The 25,711-nt window shown below is 34.8% G+C and overlaps 6 protein-coding genes and 1 long non-coding RNA gene across 9 annotated transcripts; 5 read left to right on the top strand and 2 right to left on the bottom strand.

Annotated features, from left to right (window-relative positions):
- Positions 1–593: 593 nt before the first annotated feature.
- On the top strand, positions 594–4,488 carry LOC131804435 (uncharacterized). Of its 2 annotated transcripts, XR_009343134.1 has the most exons (3): positions 1,860–2,717; positions 2,835–3,514; positions 3,825–4,488. It is a non-coding gene; the product is annotated as an uncharacterized LOC131804435 (long non-coding RNA). The 2 variants fall into 2 exon arrangements; XR_009343133.1 differs by having other exon boundaries at positions 594–2,717; positions 2,835–4,488.
- A 349-nt stretch (positions 4,489–4,837) lies between these two features.
- Positions 4,838–5,932, top strand: LOC101891225 (acyl-CoA-binding domain-containing protein 6-like). The gene is made up of 2 exons (XM_059127288.1): positions 4,838–5,488; positions 5,649–5,932. Exons 1-2 carry the CDS (start codon positions 4,974–4,976, stop codon positions 5,896–5,898), a joined length of 765 nt encoding a protein of 254 aa, XP_058983271.1. The 5' UTR covers positions 4,838–4,973; the 3' UTR covers positions 5,899–5,932.
- A 446-nt stretch (positions 5,933–6,378) lies between these two features.
- On the top strand, positions 6,379–6,994 carry LOC101889059 (uncharacterized). The gene is made up of 2 exons (XM_005181400.4): positions 6,379–6,531; positions 6,592–6,994. The coding sequence occupies exon 2, from the start codon at positions 6,632–6,634 to the stop codon at positions 6,893–6,895; it is 264 nt and encodes an 87-aa protein (XP_005181457.1). The 5' UTR covers positions 6,379–6,531; positions 6,592–6,631; the 3' UTR covers positions 6,896–6,994.
- LOC101888880 (acyl-CoA-binding domain-containing protein 6) lies at positions 6,990–10,231 on the top strand. Its single transcript, XM_059127289.1, has one exon. It carries the CDS (start codon positions 6,990–6,992, stop codon positions 7,746–7,748), a length of 759 nt encoding a protein of 252 aa, XP_058983272.1. The 3' UTR covers positions 7,749–10,231.
- Positions 10,232–10,941: 710 nt separating this feature from the next.
- On the top strand, positions 10,942–12,440 carry LOC101891399 (uncharacterized). Its single transcript, XM_059127318.1, has one exon. It carries the CDS (start codon positions 11,393–11,395, stop codon positions 12,143–12,145), a length of 753 nt encoding a protein of 250 aa, XP_058983301.1. The 5' UTR covers positions 10,942–11,392; the 3' UTR covers positions 12,146–12,440.
- Positions 12,441–13,220: 780 nt separating this feature from the next.
- On the bottom strand, positions 13,221–14,811 carry LOC101889234 (26S proteasome regulatory subunit 8). Its single transcript, XM_005181401.4, has 3 exons — positions 14,653–14,811; positions 14,453–14,594; positions 13,221–14,397 (listed from the first exon to the last, which is right to left on the bottom strand). Exons 1-3 carry the CDS (start codon positions 14,668–14,670, stop codon positions 13,343–13,345), a joined length of 1,215 nt encoding a protein of 404 aa, XP_005181458.1. The 5' UTR covers positions 14,671–14,811; the 3' UTR covers positions 13,221–13,342.
- A 1,868-nt stretch (positions 14,812–16,679) lies between these two features.
- Positions 16,680–24,910, bottom strand: LOC101889408 (ADP,ATP carrier protein). 2 transcript variants are annotated; one of them, XM_005181403.4, is made up of 4 exons: positions 24,751–24,910; positions 17,574–17,880; positions 17,348–17,475; positions 16,680–17,241 (listed from the first exon to the last, which is right to left on the bottom strand). In XM_005181403.4, exons 2-4 carry the CDS (start codon positions 17,874–17,876, stop codon positions 16,767–16,769), a joined length of 906 nt encoding a protein of 301 aa, XP_005181460.1. In that variant the 5' UTR covers positions 17,877–17,880; positions 24,751–24,910; the 3' UTR covers positions 16,680–16,766. The 2 variants fall into 2 exon arrangements, with proteins under 2 accessions (XP_005181460.1, XP_058983279.1); XM_059127296.1 differs by lacking the exon at positions 24,751–24,910 and adding an exon at positions 20,313–20,470.
- Between the last annotated feature and the right edge of the window lie 801 nt (positions 24,911–25,711).

Genomic DNA, 25,711 nt, shown 5'->3' with positions numbered 1-25,711 from the left:
AAATTTATGTACGATTTTTTCAAAAGGATGAAATCAAGTGGCAGTGAGCTATTCAACATTTCCAACAAAGGATTCAAAATGCGGAGTAACATTAAGGTAATAACAATAATACATCTCAAATGATAATGTTGAATAAATTAAGAATTCTCCATATAATATACAATCTTTTAAGAATAACAAAACTTCATTGAATTCTTTGCTAACAAAAACACTATGATCATAATTTTATCTGAAATTTTTTCAGAAGATAAGAGATGCAGAAAAACTAATCAATTACAATCTTGTGCAAAAATTCAGACCTGACGGCTATGGAGGAGTGGCCATAGGAGTAAGAAAGAAAATAAATATATCAATAATAGAATATGATACTGATTATGACATCCTGATAATCAAAACCTCAAACCTACAGAGAATGTCGTCATCGTCTCGGTGTACTTTCCACCAACAACCTCAAATACTGTTTTATTGAGGAAGTTTCGAAATGCTGCTTCTCTTCTTGGAAAACTTTCAGAATGTAATATTATGTGGCGATTTCAATGCCCGCAATGAAGCCTGGGGAGATATCTCACTTCCATTAAAGGCAGGGACTGCGTATGTTGATTACTGAAGCTGGCTATCTATGTCTCAATAATGGTAAAAAAACCTTTAAAGGTGGGTCCAACTCCCAGGGATCAGTTCCTGACCTAACTTTCTCAGCAACGTGTCTGGGGGTAACTGGAATGTTCTGGATGGACATTTTGGGGGCAGCCGTCATCTACCAATTACCTTTGAAATTAAAGCGGATAAGCCTAAAGGCCAGAACTTCTTACACAAAGCAAAATTAATGAAAGCACTGGTGAGTTAGAGCTAGAACCTGACATGCTAGCTATAGAGGATGCAATAAGTTCAGAAATAAAAGCTGCATCTAACAATCTAAGTGCCAATAGATCACCCAAGTATTGGTGGAATGATTCCTTGAGTGTTGCTTACCGAAATCAACTTGCAGCTTTAAAGAAAGCAAGGAAATATCCTAATTATCAAAACTATCTAAAGCTAGTCAAGAGGTAGAGAATTGGAAAATGAAGGTCAAAACGGCAAAAAATGATAGTTTTCTCTCCAAAATCAATGAACTTAACAGAAATGCAAATCCAAGAGAAGCTTGGAGATTTGTTAACAATGTAAGGAACAGAGAGTCTGCGGAGGCGAGACCATGGAATAATGACCGGAGCGGTCACTTTCTTCAGTATCTCAAAGACCAAGTACCTGGTGATTTGCTAGAAGTACCTAGCTATAGTGATCAACACAATTTCCAGGACAAAATCATTTTTGACTTTGATCACTTTGAGAAAATATTATCGGAAAAGAAAAAAGGGTCTGCCGGAGGGCATGACAAAATAACATACGAAATGATCAAGGCGTTACCCGGCATTTCTAAAAGAGCTATTCTGACAGCTCTATATAATGCCTTTTAGAGAACTCAATCAAGGACAACTGGAGGATTATTAAAATAGTCCCAATTCCAAACCTAACAAGGATTTAACCGACATGTCAAATTATCGCCCAATATCTCTCATTTCTGTCTTTATGAAAGTCATCAATCTAATGCTTAAAGATAAGCTAGTACAATTCATTGATGATAAGGAAGTTATTCCAGCGAGATCTTTTGCATATAGGAAAAGTAGGTCTACATCTACATGCTTAAATGAATTCCTTCACCGCGTTGCACTGCTAAAGGCCAACAACTATAAAGTACTAGTTCTGTCGTTGGATATAAATAATGCCTACAACTGCGTGAGAGTGGATATTCTCGGGCAAATCTTGAGAAAGCTCAACTTCAACGGATCAATTGTGAATTGGATAATAAACTTTCTATCAAAAGGATTCTGAGACTGGGTGACAAAGAAGTTGTGGTGAAAAACGGCTTACCACAAGGAAGCTGTCTATCTCCTCTGCTCTTTAACATCTACACAGCAAATCTTCATAAATTGGAAGATAATAAAACATTAATTTTCAATATGCAGACGACTTCCTTTTGATGGTCTTTGATCACGATTTTGACATGGCTTTACAACACCTACAAACTAAGGCAGTGGCTTTTCAAAGGAAATGCGGTAATATAAATCTATCCTTCAATCCAGAAAAGTCGAAGACGATTTATTTTGCTAAAATAGTACCAAACAAATTCTACTAAACGTAGATGGATGTAGAATAGAACAGGTGAAAAAAATGAAATTTTTGGGCAGAATTATCTCAAATTCCTTATCGGTCAAAGATCACTATTCACATATCAAGGATCCAGTAAGCAACAGAACCAGACTGCTCAAATGCCTTACCCCCCCTAAAGGAGGCCTACATCCAAAAGTGTCTCTGAATTTATACAAAAGCCTTGTGAGAGCGAAAGTAGACTATGGTAGAACTACGACTGCCAACTCACCAAAATATGTCAATAACAATATCGAAAGACTTCAAAATGAGATGATAAGAAGATCCCTGGGGGTTAGTAGATCGACACCTAATCACGTTATATATGCCCTAGCTGGAGAATTGCCTCCTAAGTATAGAGCCAAACTCCTCACCGCAAAGGAGATACTTAAGATCAAGCTGGAAAATAATGACTTATCTGACATAATTGAAACAACCCTCTCGTCAAATCAAGCTACAGCGTCATCTATCATCAATTTGAATACATCTTTAGAAAAATCAAGATTACTTCATACAAAAATCAAAGAAACCTGACGGTAAGAACTAACCTATTACCATCCACGAAAAACATTACGCCTAATGAGGTCATTTTCTCTGCCTTTAATTGCGAGCTGTCTTTTTATAAAAGTAATCAATTTGTATTTTTGCAACAGATGCCTCGGTAAACATTGAGTCCACTGGATGCGGGGTTTACAATGCTACAAAAGACTTCAAATTCCTTTTCAAAATTGACTTCAAGGCCTCGTCAATGTTTGGAGAACTTTTTGCCATAAAAAAGGCTCTGGAAATTGCGACTGAGGACGGTTATAACAGATGTGTTATTTTCACAGATAGCCTTACAGCGTGCAAGGCTTTAAATTCAGCTGATTCGACAAATTATCTGGTTGCTGAATGTCACAATATTTTGGAAAGATCCTCTATTGAAAAATGTCACATTGTCTGGATCCCTGCGCACAGAGGCATTAGAATCAACGAAGAGGTTGACTTGCTAGCCAAACAGGCCTCTCTAGTTGGTGCTCCTGTAGAGGTATTTTTAACACCTGAAGAGGCGTATTCCAGAATCGAAAATCTGGTGAAAGATGACTGGAATGAAGAATTTATAAGACTATCCGAATCAAAAGGCAGTCACTTCTTTCAGATTATAAACAACATATATGAAAAGCCATGGTTTTCAAAAATGAATTTTGAGTCTAGCAATACTAAGCTAATAAACAGACTGATTACCGGCCATACCAGTGACAAAAAGTATTTACACCGGATAGGAGCTGCAGACTCGAACTTGTGCGAGACATGCGCAGCGCAGGAAACCGCTCACCACTTGATTTTTGATTGCGTAAGATTCAACAACATAAGGAAAAAATATCCCCTCCTGTTCCCTAAATACCATGGACTAATCCCTTTACTGCAATCCAAAGACCACAACCTATACAACCTTCTCCTAATGTTCCTGAAAGAAACCAAAATCAGTTTATGAACACTTTCTATCATCTGTGATAAACAAAGCTGTGATATTAGTTTTAAGTTTTGTTTTTTTTTTTCCTTCTTTTTTTTTTCTTTCTTATTTTTAATGGATGTTGACTAATTGATATTATCCCATCCCATTCCCCACTTTTGGCCCTTTATTTTCCTTGTGCAATTTGCAGACAGGAATTCTAACCTTTGGATCACAACTGGACTCACAATTGGGATATTCCTGATCGCTTGGACCTCATAGCTGCTGAACGGGCACATTTTGTCTTTTTACGTCTGTGGTGTCCTGCATCTGTCACGCAAGTAAAACTACCTCTCAACCAGGTGTCGTGAGTTAAAAACCTTTTCATATAAATATTACAATATCAAATAAGCAAACAAAATTGAACTACAATTCGACATTTGTACTTATGTACTATCGTTTTCTTTTTACACCATTTTTATACTGTATTTGCAGTAATCGGAAAATTTATATGGGCAATCCATTTTGCAACAAACGCTCATTGGTTTGTAATCGTTTTCAAGAGTGGCCAACTATTTTGGAAAATAAAAGCATTGGACTGGACTTTGCAATCCATGTTGGGATAAACGCTGATTGGATTGTAATCGATTTCACTAGTGACCTACCAGTTGGGAAAATAAATTCTTTGGAGTGGAGTAATTTGGCGAATCATTTTGAAAAATAAACTTATTGGACTTGAGGTGACTTTCTACAAATTTACCTTAATTTGGAGTACAACCTGGCTTTTTGTATCCTGAGGATCGCCAACGCTCTCTACAACATAGGAGAGCTCGCTTGACAGTCCAAAAAAAAAAAAAAAAAAAAAAAACATATTTCTCTGGTTTCCAGACCTTTACGCAATAGGTAAATTCCATTAAATTTTATAATTTATAAATTAAAATTAATTAAAAATTGTCTTGCAGCAAATCATTTAAACCCGAGCAACAAATCAACTTTCCTCAAATGGCCACAGCAACAAAGGCAACAAAAAGCGTTTACAGATTATTTGTAGGTAATTTGCCTTGGACAGTTAGTCATCAACAATTGAAAGGATACTTTAAGGAATTTGGCCGTGTCATCAATGCCAATGTTGTGTTTGATAAGAAGACCGGTCTATCGCGAGGTTATGGATTTGTTACATTGACCAGCCTTAAGACAGTGCAAGCCATTGAAAACGAACAGAAACATTCATTGGAAGGCAACTATTTGAACATACAAAAAACATAGAAAAACCCCACCATTACCAAACTAGATTCCCATAAGATTAACCATAAAAATAAAGTATCTAAATTAAAGTAAATTAGCCGAAAACAGCAAAATAATGGATTCACAAGCAGACAGTGATTGGGAATTTGATGATGTCGACGATGAAAAGGACGTCATATTTACCAAGGCAACACAACAGGTGCAAAAGACCCATGACAAAATTGTTCCCAATGATTTGTTGCAGTTATATGGTCTCTTCAAACAAGCTACCGTAGGAGAATGTAACGCCTCGAAACCAAACATTTTCAATATGCAGGCCCGAGCAAAATGGTCGGCATGGCAAGAATTAGGTTCTATGTCCTCGGAAGAAGCCAAAAAACGTTATGTGGAAAAAGTAAAAGAACTATTTCCGCAATGGTATGATGATGTACAAAAAGGCGTTAAATCTGACGGTGGAGGTGGTACTGGCTGGGTAGTACATTCCATTGAGTTACCTCCCGCCGATAATGAAGAAAAGCCAGAAGAAGACAAAACCATATTCGATTTTGTTAAAGACCGTAATTTTTCCAAAGTAGAACAACTACTTAACAAGAGATTCATAGCGTTTCTACATACCGAATCCGAACTAATGTAAGTATATTTGCAAACACTGAAATATATGAATTACATAACCTATAATCTGCCAAAACCCATCTCCGCTGATATCAATTCGAACCAATAGGACCAAAAAGTTAAATAAGACGACGGAACAATGATTTTGATTAATTTTTATACTTTTGAATATTTCTAGAAAACGCAGCTATAATGTTTTAAAGTATTATTTACCAATTGAAAACGTTTCATACTCACATCTATTTGGAACTATAGAAAAGAATCGTGAACGTTTAAACATCTTGGATTATATGATAAATCAAGGATCCCTAGTCACAGCATTGGATAATTTGTATAATGCTCAAAAAGAAAAACGGACATTTAATAAAGCCCAGGGAATCGCCAATGTGTCAAATGTAAATGCAATGTCGAGCACAGATCTTAACTAACTCTGAAAAATAATTACTATTATTTGACTTGTTATCATTTTTAAAAATATACATTAATTTTTATTTCGTAATTAAAAAATGTTTAGTTTATTATTGAGTTTAATGTATGACTGGTTATAAATGTCTTTAAGTAGATTACTTAGATTATATTGCTAAAAAAAAAAGAATAGTTGTCAAATCAAAATAGAAATAAAAAGTGTTCAAATCACCAAACAACGATTTTTTGCAGGGGCTGGGGTTACAATCGCCAGTAAAGTTGTAAAAGCCCTTATTAATAGATGAAACAATAGTTGAAGATATCTTTAACATGGTCCCTATGACTTTTACCCTAAAAGTTACCATTCTTGAAATAGTAATAAATTCAAAATTATATATTTTCCAACTCATCCCCCATTCTGCATTAACATAGATTCGTTTCATTACGTTCACTCTCCGTAATGAGAAGATTTTTAATGATGCAACGCCATCTCTACAAAGTAACTCAAACTGATACGCAGCTGTTCACTTGACAGATGAAAACTTTGTTCTAACCTCTAATTTGGGGCAACTGGGGGAAAAATCATATCGCCCATATGCAATAGCATTTACAAACAAAAAACATATTTCTCTGGTTTCCAGACCTTTACGCAATAGGTAAATTCCATTAAATTTTATAATTTATAAATTAAAAATTAATTAAAAATTGTCTTGCAGCAAATCATTTAAACCCGAGCAACAAATCAACTTTCCTCAAATGGCCACAGCAACAAAGGCAACAAAAAGCGTTTACAGATTATTTGTAGGTAATTTGCCTTGGACAGTTAGTCATCAACAATTGAAAGGATACTTTAAGGAATTTGGCCGTGTCATCAATGCCAATGTTGTGTTTGATAAGAAGACCGGTCTATCGCGAGGTTATGGATTTGTTACATTGACCAGCCTTAAGACAGTGCAAGCCATTGAAAACGAACAGAAACATTCATTGGAAGGCAACTATTTGAACATACAAAAAACATAGAAAAACCCCACCATTACCAAACTAGATTCCCATAAGATTAACCATAAAAATAAAGTATCTAAATTAAAGTAAATTAGCCGAAAACAGCAAAATAATGGATTCACAAGCAGACAGTGATTGGGAATTTGATGATGTCGACGATGAAAAGGACGTCATATTTACCAAGGCAACACAACAGGTGCAAAAGACCCATGACAAAATTGTTCCCAATGATTTGTTGCAGTTATATGGTCTCTTCAAACAAGCTACCGTAGGAGAATGTAACGCCTCGAAACCAAACATTTTCAATATGCAGGCCCGAGCAAAATGGTCGGCATGGCAAGAATTAGGTTCTATGTCCTCGGAAGAAGCCAAAAAACGTTATGTGGAAAAAGTAAAAGAACTATTTCCGCAATGGTATGATGATGTACAAAAAGGCGTTAAATCTGACGGTGGAGGTGGTACTGGCTGGGTAGTACATTCCATTGAGTTACCTCCCGCCGATAATGAAGAAAAGCCAGAAGAAGACAAAACCATATTCGATTTTGTTAAAGACCGTAATTTTTCCAAAGTAGAACAACTACTTAACAAGAGTGATTTGGAAACATTGGATGATACCGGTCTGGGTCTCATACATTGGGCCACAGATGCAAATGATGTTACAATATTATCATTACTTTTATCGTCGGGTTGTCCGGTGGACTTACGTGATGCTGAAGATCAACAAACTGCATTACATTATGCTGCCTCATGCGGTCATGCCGAATGTGTGCGTCTTCTTCTACAATACGGTGCTGATAAAATGGCCTTGGATATTGATGGGAAATCTTGCATAGACGTTGCAGATTCATCGGTACTGTCACTGTTGCAATAATACGAGAAATAATTATTCCATAGAGAATATAATAAGTAATTTTTGCTAATTTATTTTAATAAAAAAGTAAAAAAAAGACATGGTGTTGTATATCGATGATTTAAAGGATAGAATTTCTCCACAATTTTGAGCCAAACGTTGTCGTATTAGATTAAGAACCTGTTTCTCTATGACGATGTAAATCATGATGTGAATGTATATGTTAAAGAAAAACGCTATTCCAAGTGAGTTTGTCAATTGTTTGTACCTTTTAACAAATTTAAAATATTTTTGAATGATATTTTTCGTTCATTCACCTTTGTATCAGCTACTCTTACATTCATGTTGTACTAAATCTAATATATGGTTTAAAACATCATGTGATAAAAACATTATATTTGATCTTGAAATACTTCTTCCAAAATTAAAAACATCTCCTCCATATAGCCCTACTTTGATTTTTTTTCTTCTTGCCTTTTATACGGATGTTGTGATTGTTTTCTGTTTATGTATCTTTCCTCAACAAAACTCTTTCGAATAACGAGGAGGTAGTAAGGAAATAAAATGCATCTGCCAAAGGAAGTAAAACAGACATTCATAAAAAGTAAACAAAGAGGGGGAAGACTACAGAGGACATTTGATATTACAGTGGCTGAATAAAGAATAACATGAATACCCCTCTTCGTACATCCACATATCTTGGATACCACGATCAAATAAACTTGAATTCAACTGTTAGGGGGAGGGGTTGGAAAAGTGGCGCACACCACTATATCTTTATCGATAATTAAATGTTCAATATAAAATACCATTTTTCAAGTGATCTATACATACATACATATATATGTATGTGCTGTGGTAAAATAAATTTAATTTTCTTATTTTAGGGGTTGGAAATCATACCAAGCTTCCATGTGCAATGGTCGCGTGGCATTTTGTTTTAATAATGACTATAAACGATAAAAGACAGGAATAACAAAAACAACAACAAACGTTTATATGAAAGCAATGAAAAAGGAAAAGAATTTGCGTGTGTCGTTACTTGTAGGAACAATTAACGAAAGTATTCGGTGTCAGACAGCGAATATCGTTTGAGCTACATTAAAGTTTAAAAATTTTAGCTAGAAAACGTTCCTGCAGACTTAAAACGGAATTAGGATCGACAGAACAAATAGATAGAAATATACAACAGATCGGCCAAATGCCCACATACATTTTCGATTTTGTTTTCCAAGTGAAAATTGAATGTCAATATAACTGTAATATTGTAACTTGGATGCCTTCCTGTATGCTAGAACGTTAGCTTGAAAAAACTCTGCTTAGAACTTAGGTTAAAAATCTAAGTGTATGGTCATGTTATATAGTCTCAGCACGGTCGGAATATGGTGAGCGCCATGTCCCTGATTTCCGAGCTTGAAATTTACCCAAAGAACCATAGACTGGAAATCTTACTATCGAATCCGCTAATTGAGGAGTACTTCCGGAAATCAATAGGACGAGACCCTTTGCACCTTAGTTGTTTTGTTCCTATTAGGCGAGTAGTGCAACAGTAACATACACCTAATGTATAACTTGTGAACTCAGTCTCTTACACAGGACTCCCTGCATTATGCATGGGGACTTCCTGCAGCATATGGACTTGAAATAATTTAGATTGCATTCTGGATTCGTTCCGTACCTCTTAATGGACGGACTTTATTCTACTTAACATTATTGTGGATGTGTTTCCAAGAAATTTATATGGATATACATACAGGGTGATATGAAAAAACTGCAATCAACTTCAGACTGCTGTCATTTCTAAGCCACTTGTCCGGCAGCTGTTAAAATTATTCCAGTGACAGCTCATTATATTGTTTACAAGCGCACCAAAGGATTTTGATGAGAATTTTTCAGAAAAAAGTTATTCGTGATGGAATTTAAGGGTGATAGTGTGATTACTTTTTATTTGGCTGGAAAACCACAAGTGGCTATCGTTAGAGCACTCCAGCATTTAAATGTGAATAAATCTTTTGTGTCTCATACTATCGCTCGTTACCGTGATACTGGTAACATAGCCCGACGTCAAGGAAGTGGACTGAAGAAAACAGCAACATCAGCAGAAATGGTTCGAAAAGTAAAGAATCGACTTGATCGAAGCCCGCGTCGCAGTTGCCGAAAAATGGTTCGTGAGCTGAACATATCGCAATATTCCAAATATTGAAAAAAGCTCGGGGTAAAGCCATGGAAATTCCAAAAAGTCCAAGAACTTACACCGCAAAAGAAAGAAAATAAACTCAAAAGAGCTTGCCCGAGAGTGGTGAACTGCAGAATTTGGTTCTTCGATGAGAAAACATTCGTTATCCAGCAGTTTGTAAACAAACAAAATTATCGTGTTTACTTGCCAAAGAGGTTAGCTGAAAATGTGCACCTTCGGTTGGCCACCAGAACCCAAGCGCCGGACATGGTGATGATGTGGGCCCCCATAACAGCCAATGGTCGCTCTCCGCTCGAATTAATCGATCGTGGCGTCAGAATAATTGCCGAATATTATCTCGAAAACATTCTGGAGTGTGTATTAAAGCCTTGGGCACGCAAACATTTTGGCCGCAGACCTTGGACATTCCAACAGGACTCAGCAACATCAAACCGCACCGCGCCACCCAAGAATGGTTACAAAATGAGGTTTCTCGCTTCATTTTCAGCGCACAATCCGTCGGAGGATTTTGGAAAGCAAAGTTGGCACTAACAGTTACCAAAGTGTCGATCACCTCAAGCAAGCGCTTCGCCGGAAATGGACCAAAATACCGCAGAGCAACATTCGGGCAGCGTGTGACGGTTTCATTGGCCGTTTGAAAGCCATAATTCGTGGACAATTCTAAAAAATCTAAACTTTTTCTAAAATTTGATGCTATTTCCGACATTTTTTGCTTTCATTCAATAAAATTAAAAAAAAAATGTAAGCATTATGGCGTTTGACTTTGTTACAGTTTTTTTTTATCTCACCCTGTATATTATAACAGGTGTACATTTGAAAACCCCCAAAAACTTATTTTTTGTAATTCCTAAACGTTTTTGATTTAACTAATCCTAAATGAACTTTATTACAACATAACACCTAGTCTCAATGAACCACGAAGAAGGGAAAGAAAAATAAACTTGTTTGCATTCAAAGATAGGTGTAGCGTTTATTTCCGCAGAATGTTGCATGAAGCAAACAGCTGCTACTTTAATGCCGACCGGCAACAGCAAAAAGAGATAACCGGCAGTCTGCCATATATGATGTGTAAGTGTGTGTGTACCTTGATATTGTTTTTGTTGTAACGATCATCGTGATCATCAACCTACAAGGGGTTGTTTCCGAAAGAACATCCACCACTGTGTTGCAACACACACACGCACCATTTGCTTGATCCACTTTGAGTTTGGTTTTTCTGCTGCTGTCGCTGCAGTCCAACTGTCGTCGTCTTCAACGATGAATACTCTACCCAGGTTCTGCTGGCGCTGACATAAATACAAACATCTGTCTCAGCTGTTAAATTTTTTGTGTCTTTCATTTCCTCTATCTACCAACAAAAACAACCAAAATGTAGGAAGATGTTTTCAGGGGATGTTAGCCGTTTACCCTTATACTTCCATGCCAACTCTGTTGCTATTACTGCACTTGGGGTTAATGGGTATAACGAATGCAGGGAAGCAAACTTAGGGCACAAGTTATCTCCCTTGGCAGACAGGGCAATGCAAGTCAGTCGGTTTTAGGACGTGCTCGTGAACACAACACTCACTACTCAAAGGATAAACAGAATTGTATTAAAAACAATTACTTAAAAATGTCGGGAAAACTAATAATGAAACGAAAATTGGATAAACAACAGACTCCACCGGCACCAGAGCCACAATCAATTGGATCAGAACAGGGAAGCGAAGTTGTTAGTGGAAGTAACAGCAGAAGACCATCATCAGAACTTAGCCGCACTGAAAGAAACGAAAATAATTTAAACAATGAAACGGATTTCTCAGCATCTCTGCAACAAAGTAAACGTCTGCGTTGTGACACTCCCCCACCCGAACCAGAAGACGAGGAAATACGTCGACTGCACCTAGATGGTCGTGAACCAACCCATGAAGACATTTTAAATAATCAACGCAATCGGGAACTTCTCGAAGCAATACAATCGAAAGTAATGGAACTGCAAAGAGAATTGGATGAATTTGAAGACGATTTTCAAAACTATGAAGATGATACAGACGACGACCATCATCAACAACAACATGTCATGTCTGATCAGGAAGCAGAAGCATTAGGCTATGCCATGTGTGCCCAGGAAACTATATTATTTCTACAACGTCAAGGCATACCCTCGGATAGTCTACTATATACCCGCTTGCATGAAGCTCTTGTTGGACGTGGACCAACTGATCGGTCATTTCAGATATAAAATGGAATAACTTCTGAAAAAATACGACCGGTGTTTGAGCACGATCAGACGTCACAATCAGTTAACTGATTTACACTTCTCTAGTCATTCGTTTCCATGAAACAAGTAAATATGAAGCAACATCAACAAAAAATCGAACTTCTAGTCATTCTTCTGTATTAAGTTAAACTTAAGAAAGGAATCTATTTTTAGTAATAAAACATACAATTCTTGGATATATATGTAGAGCATAACACATTCGTTTAATTACAATGTTTAATAAAAAATAAAACCAGAATTTACATACACAAAGAAATTATTTCTTTAAAGAGTGTAAAATGAATTGATAAATGGCTTTAGGTCCTACAGAAAATTACTGGAGGATATTATGTTTTATGTAATCAGCTCCAAATAATAACTTGGGATGATCGATGTTGAATCTCTTTTATCTTAATTGGATACAGAATACGACTTGTTTTTGTTAAAAAAAAAAACATAAATGAACGAACCTGCATACAGCGAGCAAGGGATTTATGAAATTCCGTACATTTATTTTAACGGTAGTATTTAGTATTCAATTTCTCAGCCCAGGCTTATTTCCATAGCCGGGTTGCCAAAAAAATTTCATTTTATAAGTTTTTTTAAGACCTATGAACAAATCAGGACAAAGAAAAAGAAAGCAAAGATTCAAGCCCTAATCTTCTTCCGCTAGGTGGAACCAACACTCATCCTTTAAACGGTTAATGAATTTAAATGATTCCAAGACCAATTCTACGAAATTTCCTCGATAGAGGAGTGTTGAATTCCCTCTAATCATCCACCCTTTCATATTTTCCCATTATCTGTATCTATTCTCTAGCTCGCTCTCATATATTGTCTTTACTTCCCCCAATACTTATCTCTTGGAGGATAAACACGATGGGCCATAAATTCTCAGAGCTGGGCAATGCCGTTCAATAAACAATTTCGCGTCCATCAGTTAAAATTTAGCTACTGGCATGATCGAACCCCTGCTCTATTGTAAATTTGGAAGCAAAAGTTTTGAAAATTATGGACTTCCGCAAGAACATATCTCCCCAATAAGAGCTACTTAATGTTCAATTTCTTAACTTAAAAATGATTACTTGTTTTATTACAAATTTAAAGCAAACGAAATACAAACTTAAATTTTAGTAAATAGATGAAATATTGATATATTTAATTGTACATAAGCATATCTTACTTCCATAATTTCTTAATCGACATATTCTTTTCGGAATCCTTTTGCATTACCTTGGCCACAGCCATTTCAAAATCTTCCTGTGTCACATGGACACGTCGTTCACGCAGCGCATACATACCAGCCTCTGTGCACACACCCTTGACCTCAGCACCCGATGCACCAGGCATAAGTTCGGCAATTTTTCTCAAATTAATGCCGCGAGTCAAGTTCATTTTACGTGAATGAATTTTAAGAATATCCAGACGAGCTTCCTCGTTTGGTGGTGGGAATTCAATTTTACGATCAATACGACCAGGACGCAAGAGGGCAGGATCCAAAATATCAATACGATTTGTGGCCATGATAACCTTAATATTTTTGGTGGCCTCAAAGCCATCCAATTGATTCAATAATTCCAACATAGTACGTTGTACCTCAGAATCACCACCAGAACCGGATTCAATACGTGAGGAACCAATGGAATCGATTTCATCCATGAATATAATGGAAGGAGCATGCTCACGGGCCATGACGAACAATTCACGAACCATACGTGAACCTTCACCAATGAATTTCTGTACTAATTCAGAGCCCGAAACACGTATAAATGTACATTCTGTGTGATGGGCTACTGCACGAGCAAGTAAGGTCTTTCCAGTACCAGGAGGTCCATATAACAATACACCCTTAGGTTGAGCAATACCCAAAGCATCGAACAGTTCAGGATGTTTGACTGGCAATTCAATGACCTCCTTAATTTCCTTAATTTGCTTATCCAAACCACCAACCATTTCATAAGTTGAATCAGGCACCTTTTCCACCATCATAAGAGAAACCAAAGGATCAACTTTGTTTGGTAGGATTTTGTGTAGAGTATAACTTTCGTTGCGCAAAGCAACACGGCAATTCGGTGTCACATCATTGATGTCGATATTCTTGTCGATATCGACAACGAATTTTCCCTCTGGGTGTACCTTCACCAAGACTTTCTTCTTGTCCATTGGCTTGACAACTTCACCCACATAACTGCCTTGTTCCTGTAGCAGCTGGAGTTCCTCGCGTAACATGCGAACTAAAAAAATAAATAACTCAACTATCGTTTTTTGGTTAAATACGTTCCAGCTTACCCTTGGCATTGAGTTCGTTACGCTGAGCTTGCAAACGTCTTAGATTTTGGGACTTTTCAGCAACGATCAATTGTAGCTCTTCAATTTTTTGTATGTAGTATGAGCGAAAGCCTTCGCCCTTACATACGGCATCAATGTCCATCTAAAAGTAATTAATACGTAGACTAACTTCCATAGTTTTGGATGCACATATAACTTACCCGCTTTGTGACGGTCATTATGAATAATTTAAATAATTAAAATTACCAATATCCTTGTTGGAATAAAATTCTATTGTATATTCTGTGCCGCTACCAATTCCTATGACAAGACGAAATTTTTGCAAAGTCAACATACAGCGTTGTCTTTTTAGGTACCGAGTACACGTTTTGACAGCTGTTGTTGCTCATTGGGTACTCGTTGAATACAAGTGATACTTTAATATTGCAGTATGGCAATTGCATCAGCATATTCATTTTAAAATGCAAAAATGTTTCACTTTTTCTCGGGCTTGCAGACATTACGATTATTTGTCTTCATAGACCTGGTACTTAGCTCTTGTTCTGTGACAATGGAAAACGAGAAGATTTGAGCATTCAACAAATATATATTGTATACAAATTGTTGCTGGAAGTCGTCTGTATATCTAAAGGTTTTTAAAAAAACGATTTGAGGGAACCGTTGACCGTTCTTTTGCAAATTCTTTCCAGACAAATTTCTACTGGCAGTCACGTATTTTCTTCTTCTTTTTTGAATAACCGTTGATTAAGCAATTTGTACACATTAGGTTCGTCTGATTATTTTTCCTGCAAACAGGGAAGCAATCTGCTAATTTTTCAAAACAAATTAATTTATGTGCCACAATAAGGAAGAAAGGATAAAAAGAAAAATTTGTATTCTATTAAAAAAATTGAATGAGCCAAAATAGAAAGAATACCCACAGCTTTGTTTTCCAAAAACAAAAGGATGTGAGGCCCAAAATAAAAATTGTTCCAAATTACTGAAAAAACACCGGATATGCACACAAGAAGAAGAAAAGTTACATGCAAGAATTTGCAAAATCTCAGTGAAAGAATTGTCAAAATTTCTCTTTTGAACTATTATTGATATGTCATCAAAATTAACTAATTAAAACAATTTTTATTTAAAATTTTGTTTTGACAGTTCATTGTACCACCCAGCTGTGTTGCAGCGGCTATATATATAATTGTGTCATGGGTTCATCTGGGCCTCAATTCTTGTTCTAGGAAAACTTTTATTAAGGGAAGAAATGTGTCTCTTTTTGTAGATTTATCGGAAAAGATAATCACACCTATTCTGAAAATTTTGATCCCATTTCCCATTGTTTTTATTATGAATTTTGTTTTCCCCAAATGACAATGTTCGAATGTGAATTCCAGTATTATAAAACGAAATGGGAATGAATTTTTGTTTTCACTTTACCAATGGTAGAAGAATATTATTATACCATGCACTTGGCTAACATTTATTCCCTTTGAAATTGTATGGGAATTTTTATTTGTTCCCATAATTTGGTAATAGCAAATTAATGTGAATGACAGTTTATTTTGTGAATGGGAATTCGCAATACCTTTGTGAATGGTAACTCCCATTTGATTCCGTAATAGGTGTAAACAAAACAACTTTTCTTCCCCAGAAAGAAATTGTACACTTCCTGCAATAAAAGTAAAAAAACAGACCTAATGCCAAAGACGCCATAAGGTTATGTGCCACCCACGTTATGGCAAACGGGTCATATTCCTAAACCCCTCCAACTCAATTCCCTCCCCGACGATTGATCAAAAATGAAAAGAAAAAATATTTTTTTTTACTATTTTTATATAGTTTTTTATTTGTTTTAAACCTTAGTTTGTTGTTTCTGTGTGAACACATACTAAGTATTGGTAGTTATTGGTTGGTTTGTAACTGTCCTTTGCTATCATCAAAATTAATTTATCGTTTTGTTTTATACTTCTTTTGACTTCTTGTGTCTGTGTGTTTTGTTATTTGATTTCATTTCGATACACTTAAGAGCTTAACAATACTTTCGGTCGTTTACTCGAAATTTAGAACACGTATTTGTTTTTGTTCTTACAACATAGATTTGCAGCATGATTTTGCTTAAGGTATAGCTTTCAGTGTGTTGGGAGTGTGTTTTTTGTAGGGGTGTGTTGATGATGTTACGGTACAACACCCCATATATTATTCTTGTTTTTGCGAAAATTGATTCAATTAAATTACAATGGGATTGTGTTTTTTAAATTTAAATAAATTTAATATTAAATTAAAATATTTATTAACTGTAGATGTAGGTAGAGTTGGTAATTGAATTAATTTACAAGAATTTCTTGATTTCATCGTACAACACAAGTACGAAAGCACCACCAGTACCTCTGAGAATGTTGGAGAAGGCACCCTTGAAGAAGGCACCGGTACCTTCTTGTTTGGCGATGGTGGCCCAGCAGTGCAATGTGTTCTTGTAGATGATTTCGGTAGCCTTGCGACCAGACTGCATCATCATACGACGACGGACAGTATCGAATGGATAGGATACAATACCAGCAACAGTTGTAACAACTTGAGCGATAGCCCAGCTGATGTAGATGGGGGTGTTCTTAGGATCGGGCAACATACCGCGAGCAGTATCGTAGAAGCCGAAGTAGGCAGCACGGTAGATGATGATACCTTGTACGGATACACCGAAACCACGGTACAAACCAACAAGACCGTCGGATTTGAAGATCTTAGCCAAGCAGTTGCCAAGACCGGTGAATTCACGTTGACCGCTCTTGCCGATATCAGCAGCCAAGCTGTGGGTAAAATGGAGAAAAAGAGATTATGAGTTATTTATGGTCCTTCAATGTGGGTAATTTTGTTATGGAATGAAAACAAATATTTTGGAAACGTAAGACCTACCGAGTACGGGCAAAGTCCAAGGGGTAGACAAAACAGAGGGAAGTGGCACCAGCAGCACCACCGGAAGCCAAGTTACCCATGAAGTAACGCCAGAATTGAGTGTTCTTGTCAACACCTCCCAAGAAGACCTATGAGTTAGCAAGAATACAAACACATTAGAAATTCCTACATTTTTACGCAATTGAGGCAAATTTGGTTCTTTTTGGTGCCACAGAGATATACTTACTTGCTTGTACTTATCCTTGAAGGCAAAGTTCAAAGCTTGGGTTGGGAAATATCTGATAACGTTAGCCATGTTACCACGCCAGTATGAAGCAAAACCTTGTTCTTTTGGAATGCGGACAAAGCAGTCAACCATACCCTTGTATTGCTTGTCGGGGCTGATTTGTTTGGAAATGTGTTGAACTTGCAAAAGCAACTTGACACGTTCAATGGGGGCTACAGCAGTCTTTGAGACAGCAGCGGAGATACCGCCAGCAGCGAAATCCTTAACGAATCCAAGGGGATCAGCAACACCGTCTTTACCCATTTTGCTATAATAAGAAAAATAAATGATTTTCCGTTAGTTATTTTTTTTTTCTTTGACGAATAGCAATGTCAGTGTTGTTCAAATTATTTTTATGAATAAAAATGAGTTGTTTCATGTCGACTTCCAAAAGAAAAAATTTCATTGCCACCTTCTGGTAATATTTTTGTTAATTTAATATTCCAAAATTTGATATTTTGATTCGATGTTCAATCTTTCGAAATGGAACTGAATTATATTGAGTTGCATGTATGGGAGAAAATTAGTAGGTATGTATCGTCTCTAGTATAGCAGTGGCTTAAAACCGGCGTTGCTTGCTTGACAGGTGAACTGCCTTAAATTTAAATGTATCTAAAATATATCCAAGAATGTTATTCCAAACTTGGGCAAAGCATGCAGTTTTTTTTTTTAACACTTTAGCAACGTCTGAAAAATCATTTATGATTCAATCCTTTGTTGTAATTTACCCTGCGTTTACAGAGGACAGAAAAATTAATGTTGGCATTGGTTCTTTATAGATACAAAAATGTGTCAGTGACGTAGACGTCGAAACAATTGAAAAATAATGGATGCAAATCGTGTGTTTGCCGCTTTGTTTTACATCAATATTCATTTTGTGTTTTTTTTTTTTTTAATTTATCCAAATGTTAGATAACGACAAAATTGGACCTTGTATTTCGTATTTGTAAAAACCTCTTATTTATCCTGTGAAAACGTTAAATTATAAGTAATTTACTTTATTTTAAAGTCGGTTTGTATTGTGTTCACACAACTTTTTATCCCCACAAGTAAGATACGCCAGAGAGAATAAAAAAACATATGGAAACTTGAAGAGAGCAACGTCAATATTTTGGAGCATAACTTTAATTTGGGACAGGTAGAGATGTTGACTAACATAACACGTGGCAATACCAAAAGAGAGACGGCGTCTTTGTATTTTTAAGCTCCGTTTTACACCATGTAATATTAATTGCGTTAAACTTTCGCTTGATATTAAGAACCGGCCAATAAATAAAATTGCCAATTTATAAATCAAGACAAAGTTGAAAAATTAAAAGATCAATGACCATATAATTTGCACATGTCAGTATGTATAAGAAAGACATGAGGTATTCTTTTCATATACTTGTGACAGTTATTAAGCTCATTATCATATTTCACAAGAAACACGATCCGATCAGACGAAAAAAAAAACCAAACCAACCACTTGACAACTTCGGTACTTCACCCAACACAATTATATTTGGCTGGACAGAAATAGCACGTGGTTTGGAAAATATGATTGGGAGTTTACTTGTGTGTGTGTGCGCGTCGGAGATAGCCGGTCGTCAAAAAAGATCGTTATAAAACAGCATTGGGTAAAAATGGTTGCTAAGCTCAAATATTTAAATTAAAAAATTTTATTCTCAACAACTATTCGTCCCAAACATTGCATAATTTTTAAAAAATTACATTTCTTCTTGCCAACAGAACAAATTTGTTAATGAAAAAGAAAACGTTATACAATCTTCGGCATAGGAAAGAGGAAGACGGACAAGCATGTTGGTTGCTAGCCAAATCATATGATGACGTTTACCATTTCGTTTTTCACGGCCCAGAATGAGAGCCAAGGCAAAATGAGAAAAAGCACGGACAAATTAAAATAATTGGCCAAGAACAGAAATTAACAAGGGCTTTTATTTTTAGACAAAAAAAAAACAGACAACTTTTTATGAAAGAGAGTGTGAGATTATAAAACTGAAATTCCCACGGCATTTCTTCTCCTTACATTATATAAGAGAATGTGAGAGAATTGAACATTGAAACAGCTGAGTGTTGATGTGTGTACGGCACAAGTTATATTTGAAAAAATATAGGTATCCCATAGATGTGATGTTGGTTGGCAAAGTTCAAAGTTTACTCAGAGGGAGAAACATATCAGCTGGGATAATGCAAGTGTTACGTCACTTGTTAACACAAAAAGAATTGTTTTTTTTTTTCCTCTAACCGTATTTTAATTATTGTTAATTAATTTGTTCGTTCAATTATCACCATCACTATTCTCTATTATTCTTGTTGGTTTTATCATCATATGGCAACCCTAATGTCAAAAGAGGGTGTAGTAATGGTAGGATTGCATAACGGGTTTTCTTTTTCATTGTCAGTTGGTGGCCAAAAAAAATATTTTTTTCACAAAAAAATCCAATAAAACGATTTTAATCCTTTTGATATTGTTGTTAACACAAAATAAAATTTATGTACTTTTTTTCTTCATTTAATTTCAATTTAAAATAAATTTGAAATAATTTTCAATTTATTATTTATCACACTCAATTTCTTTTTTTGTTTTCAGTTCAAGTTCTTTGTTTCATAAATTTGTTTTATTTAATTGTTCAATTGTTCCAAATTATTTTTATTTAAATTTAAATAATTTATTTATCTTATTTTTTGTCAACGTACTATTTGTTTTGTGGTTATCACAGAGGTAAATTAAAATCCAAAAATCCGAACCAAAGGTCTGCACCGGACGGCAACTTAAACGTTAATAAAATTTTATTCAGATACCAATTGAAATGTAACACACAGCTCAAGAACGCCAACGCTCTAAATTAAGTTTAACAAAACGAGGCAGAGAGAGAGCGAGAATCATATGAATGAAGTGGCAGAGAGAGCTTTCGTGGCCATGAAAAAAATGTACGAGATAAGAGATAATGGAAGAATGGAAATACGGAAAATACGAAAAAAACGCTTATTGACGTAACAAAGCAGATCTTTGAAATGTCTGAAATGATAGGTTTTTTGGTTTCTTATCTATTTCCCTAAAAAAGAGGAAATTTCTTTAAAACATAAATGCTGATAGATAACAAACTGTGTATCACATGTTTCAAAGGTAAATTCATGGCCATCATTGCATAATCATGAATACGCAGAAAAAACACAGACGAAAGGAGGCAGCAGCGCAAAACCCATACTTATGAGATAAGAAAGCAAAGGCACACTCGCACATGCCGAAAGAGAGAGAGAGAGAACGTAGGAAAAGCTCTTATTTTGGCAAACTTTTGTACAACAAAGAAATTGAAAAAAATCACCACAGTTGGGTGAAAACGTTTCTCTTCTCCAAAAAATTTTAATAGAATCATGTGCCAAAAGTGTTAAACAAAAATGAGATAAGAAAGCAAAGGCACACTCGCACATGCCGAAAGAGAGAGAGAGAGAACGTAGGAAAAGCTCTTATTTTGGCAAACTTTTGTACAACAAAGAAATTGAAAAAAATCACCACAGTTGGGTGAAAACGTTTCTCTTCTCCAAAAAATTTTAATAGAATCATGTGCCAAAAGTGTTAAACAAAAAAGCCAACAACAACAAAATCAACATTGAAAGGGGTATGCGTAAATTTTCAGACGTCAAACGTGAAAATACATAACACTGTTTCCATGCCTAAAATGCTGTTTACATAAGTCATCTGGTTTTGCATGTTTGTTCTTCTTCAATTGTTTTTTCGTCAAATCTCGTAAGAACAAATATAACAGGAAATTTTTGTGGCAAACAGACGGACATTTGTTATGTACTAAAAACTTTAGACTTTGATTAGTAAAGCGTTAACGTTTCATAACTAAAGTGCGTCTACATTGCGTATATTCACATTCCGCTACAGTTCATCGATGGTTTACATAGCGAAATTTCGTCAGTTTTCTTCGAGACTAGAAATGTTGATTGATTGAAAAGGAAAACAACTCTTTTCAATCAATCTAGCACACTAACATATAAATGTTTTTCAAGGTTAATCAAAATGAGTTTGGAGGATGATATCTTGCGCCCCTGCTATAACTGAAATAGATGAAAAAACGCCAATATTCCATGTCGTTTTAATTTAAAAAAAAAATAAGAAAAACACACTCATTGAATAGGAGTTTTCTTTTGCATTAATCCTAACAAATTATTTAAAAAAATATTGAAGCTAATTTTGATTGCTGATGAAACTGGTTGTTTTTACTACAAGGTTGGGTATTTTTTTTTTCCAGAAATTTAAAATGTTATTTTGATTGGATTATGATGATACATTCCGCAACCTGCATGAATCTTATAGTTTTGCAGATTTTTTGATATCATAAAGGAAAAAATCGGTTAACATAGTAAAAAGTTTTACATTCCTGCAGAAAAAGGCAATAATTTGAAAAATGTGACCCTCTGAATTTAGCAATAATTATGTAAAAAGTGTACAAAACACCTATTTAATCTCATTAAAACAAATAAATACAGATTGAAATAAAAAAGTCAGACATTTTTTTAAGTTGAATTAAAAACATTTCGTGGAACTAGTCAAAGATTTAACATTTTTGAAGTAAAATTTAAGTGTACAAATATTTTACAATAAGTTTTACGTCATTGGTTACGTATGTTCCTCCTGAAGCCGAACATGTTATTATCATACCCTGTACCGGATTCTTCTCAGAAGGCAACTTTCATTCGGTTGATATTACCGAAAAATATATAGTTCTTTTCTGTTTCAAAATAGTTACTTTGAAATTTTGTATTCAATAAAGATTTGGATAGTACATTTTGATTAATTAGCAAATCGTTTGTATTTAACTGTGATGCACATTTGGTCTGAAAGAGTTCTCACATTACAATGTATGAGTTATAAACACAACTAATTTTGTTATTTCAATATACTGATTGCTAAAATTAATTTAATTTTAATTTTCATTAAAACAATGGGACAATGTTGACATTTTCTAAATATGTAAATTTTATCCCTTTTTTTCAAATTTTATTTGAAACCAATTATAATTACTACTCAAAAAAATTTCATTGCATCAATTTTTTAAATACTTTGATCTTTCTAAACGACAAATTAATTTAAATATTTTTGAAATTTTATTAAAAACAAATCATATACATTTGTTATTTATTTTCTTTAAAACATATTCCTTAAAGCTGCATTATTAGTATGTAATCTTTACGTCACAATCAAGTTTGATCATCAATTTCTACTAAGTCAATGAACTTGAAAAAAGAAAAAAAATGCCACTGACAAGGTAACATTTTTTAAAACTTGCAAAAACATCTCAATGCAAGACGCTGGCACTACAAAGAAGAGTAGTTCAAGTTTGTGACATTACAAAATTAAGAAAACATTTTTCTTTTCCCCTTGACCACACCTCATCACACGTGAATTCTGCCGTTCTAGTTGTTTTTCCAATGCAAAACTAGATAATTTGCAGCTATTAGATGCATTGGGCAATTTGCCAGAATGTTTCTAATTAGAGTGAAATGGTGTTAAAGTCGTGGGAAAATTAGCTTGAAGGCAAGCTAAAAAACAAAAGAGATGCAGTTAAACTGTGCGCACATAAACGCTCAGTGTTTAACACTCACATTATTACAAGGTTGTTTGTTTACATTTTAAAAATACATTTTTCTTAAAATGAAGACAAGGTCTAGAAACTTATTTGAAACAACTAAAATGCACATCAACACAATATGTAAACAAGAAATTATTTACCAAATATTACATTGTTTTTTTCAATAGATTTTGTTTTCAAATGAAACACAAAAACACTTAACCAGTTAAATGTTAACATAGCATAAGATTTTACGGAAATAGAAAATTATTATATTCATGAATTTACAGTTCAGAAAACGTTAATTTTCGAACTAGTATCTATAAATAACTCATTTCATTTTATCTACTTTCCACAAAAGATTCAACATTTGAAATACCTTCTCCTAGCTATCTACTTTTTTGTGCTTGTTTTGACCTAAAATAAAATACATGTTTATGTGTGCAGTAAAAATGGATGTAAAGAAAAACAATCATTCTAAGCATGCTTTTAAATTTTTAAACAAAACTGGTTGTCTCTATTATTTTACCTTATCGAAATGAATTAGTGTTTGACAAAAATGTTTCGTGTGGACATGGTATTGTGGTTAGTTAAATGATGACAAGTGTTGGCTCTCAGTGGGGCAAAGAGAAAACGTATTTAAATAGGGTTGCATTCTATTTCAACAAAGCCGACTTCAAACGAGGGTCATTGACACTGACGATGATCAACTTAAATTTGGAATATCTACTGAAAACCTAACATAGGAGTATTGATAAACGTTGAGAGCTCTGCCAACTTAAAATTTTTCAAAATATATGTTTCCGAGTATTTTAACATTGTGGGCCGTGTAAGGGAAAGTTACGAAGTAAGCTAACCGAAGTTTAACTCACTTCAAAATACGAACATGTAAAAAGCTTGCAAGTTCCACATTGTCAAAGATAAGCTCTCTCTTACTATTTCCATCTAAATAACCGTTCTGTATACTCTTCCTACTGTAACGAATGGAGCTTACTGGAACACTTTATTTAAATTCCAATAAAGAAATAAAAGTGCAAAACTCGAGAGAATAAATGACACAAAGTAATCGGTGCAAGACGAAAGATGGCATCAAATACTGAAAACGCCGTCATCAGAGCAGCGGTGTGGATCACCAAGCCACATACATGCCTACTATATACATACACACACACACATACACTGACAAATGTCATACACGATGTTAATGAAAAAGTGGATATGTACTTGCAATTTTTAGGTTAGGTTTAAGATTATGAAAGTAGAATTTGCGGCCAGCAACACTGCCTTGTGACTCAATAATTTTTCCATTGAATATAAATTGAAATGAAATAATAAAATTTTGTATGGGATACATACATTTTTTTTAATTCTATCAAAACCACATAAGGTCAAAAACCCATTCCTGCTCACCATCCCATAATTTTCTTTTTTCACAATTTTTACATTCGTCTCTTTACGTAACACATTGAGATCTAATATATTCCCTTTTCATACGCCCGATTTCATTTAATGAAATACATAATAAATTAAAATAATTAATACATGTATACAATTACCTTCTTGTTTTCTTTCAAAAGTTATACAATAAAAACTTCTTTTGAAGAATTTTCCAATATTTCCCACTCGGCGTTGACAAAAACGCGTGTTCACTTTACGATATAAATTCGCGAAGTGTGAGAACGGGCAAGACAATCAAGTCGAGACAATGTTTAACGGCGCTATGGCGTTAAAAGATTATAAATGAACGGCTTTATCTAATCGGCTTTGTTATAATTGAACGCCGCCAGTCCGGCGTTAAAAATTACACAAGGAAACTTCATGTGGTATACACATTATAGAAAAACTTTATTCTAAAATTTTATGTTGATTGTCGATGGGTAAAACACTTGAATTTTTTTTAATAATATATTCTGCTATTGCCTTTTGACATGGTAGAACTAAGAAAGTCATGTAATCTTATGCAAGCCACACACGTAACAACTGGTTGTACAACTGGGAGAGGTTGTATTCAAGATTGTATCGTTTGTGGCCCGGTTGTACGAAGTTGTGTCTCGGTTGTATGGAAAATCAAAATTTTTTGATATTTGGCATGTTGTACCAACCGATTGTAATGTTTGTGGGCATGTCGCATACAATTTCATTTTGTGTTTATTTTCAAAGAGGCAACAACATTGTTTCGTACATCAAAACAACACGAAATCCAATCAAATGTGTGATTTTAATGAAAATATAAAACAAAAAAATATATATATAAAACGGAATTTCAAAAATTAATAATGAATAAAGGCTATTAAGTAAATTATAGAGCACGAAATTATTTCCGGTGTCATCTTAACTCAAATGAACTCTTCGAAAAGTGAAGTTGTACAAAGAGGTTGCATACAAAGTTGTATCGATTGTGGCCGAAGCATACAACTTGACAACCCTCCAGGTTGTATCGTGTGTGGCTTGCATTAGGTTTCTTTTTTTTAAATTATTCATTTCACAACATTTGATTGTCAAAATGTATATTTATAA

Source organism: Musca domestica, unplaced genomic scaffold, assembly GCF_030504385.1.
Source record: "Musca domestica strain aabys unplaced genomic scaffold, Musca_domestica.polishedcontigs.V.1.1 44, whole genome shotgun sequence".
In the NCBI taxonomy this organism is placed as follows: Eukaryota; Metazoa; Arthropoda; class Insecta; order Diptera; family Muscidae; genus Musca; species Musca domestica.
The sequence above is the reverse complement of the archived record's forward strand: the minus strand, read 5'-3'. Positions and strand labels throughout refer to the sequence as shown.

Bases quoted from the DNA above. Each gene is read 5' to 3' on its own strand.
- LOC101889059 (XM_005181400.4), top strand. From the start codon at position 6,632: ATGGCCACAGCAACAAAGGCAACAAAAAGCGTTTACAGATTATTTGTA.
- LOC101889408 (XM_005181403.4), bottom strand. From the start codon at position 17,876: ATGGGTAAAGACGGTGTTGCTGATCCCCTTGGATTCGTTAAGGATTTC. The intron at 17,476-17,573 runs GTAAGTATATCT...GCTAACTCATAG, and splicing joins TCAAGGATAAGTACAAGCAA to GTCTTCTTGGGAGGTGTTGA. The intron at 17,242-17,347 runs GTAGGTCTTACG...TTTTACCCACAG, and splicing joins TTGGACTTTGCCCGTACTCG to CTTGGCTGCTGATATCGGCA.
- LOC101889234 (XM_005181401.4), bottom strand. The intron at 14,398-14,452 runs GTAAGCTGGAAC...TTATTTTTTTAG, and splicing joins TAACGAACTCAATGCCAAGG to TTCGCATGTTACGCGAGGAA.
- LOC101891399 (XM_059127318.1), top strand. From the start codon at position 11,393: ATGCAGGGAAGCAAACTTAGGGCACAAGTTATCTCCCTTGGCAGACAG.
- LOC101888880 (XM_059127289.1), top strand. From the start codon at position 6,990: ATGGATTCACAAGCAGACAGTGATTGGGAATTTGATGATGTCGACGAT.
- LOC101891225 (XM_059127288.1), top strand. From the start codon at position 4,974: ATGGATTCACAAGCAGACAGTGATTGGGAATTTGATGATGTCGACGAT. The intron at 5,489-5,648 runs GTAAGTATATTT...GAATATTTCTAG, and splicing joins CATACCGAATCCGAACTAAT to AAAACGCAGCTATAATGTTT.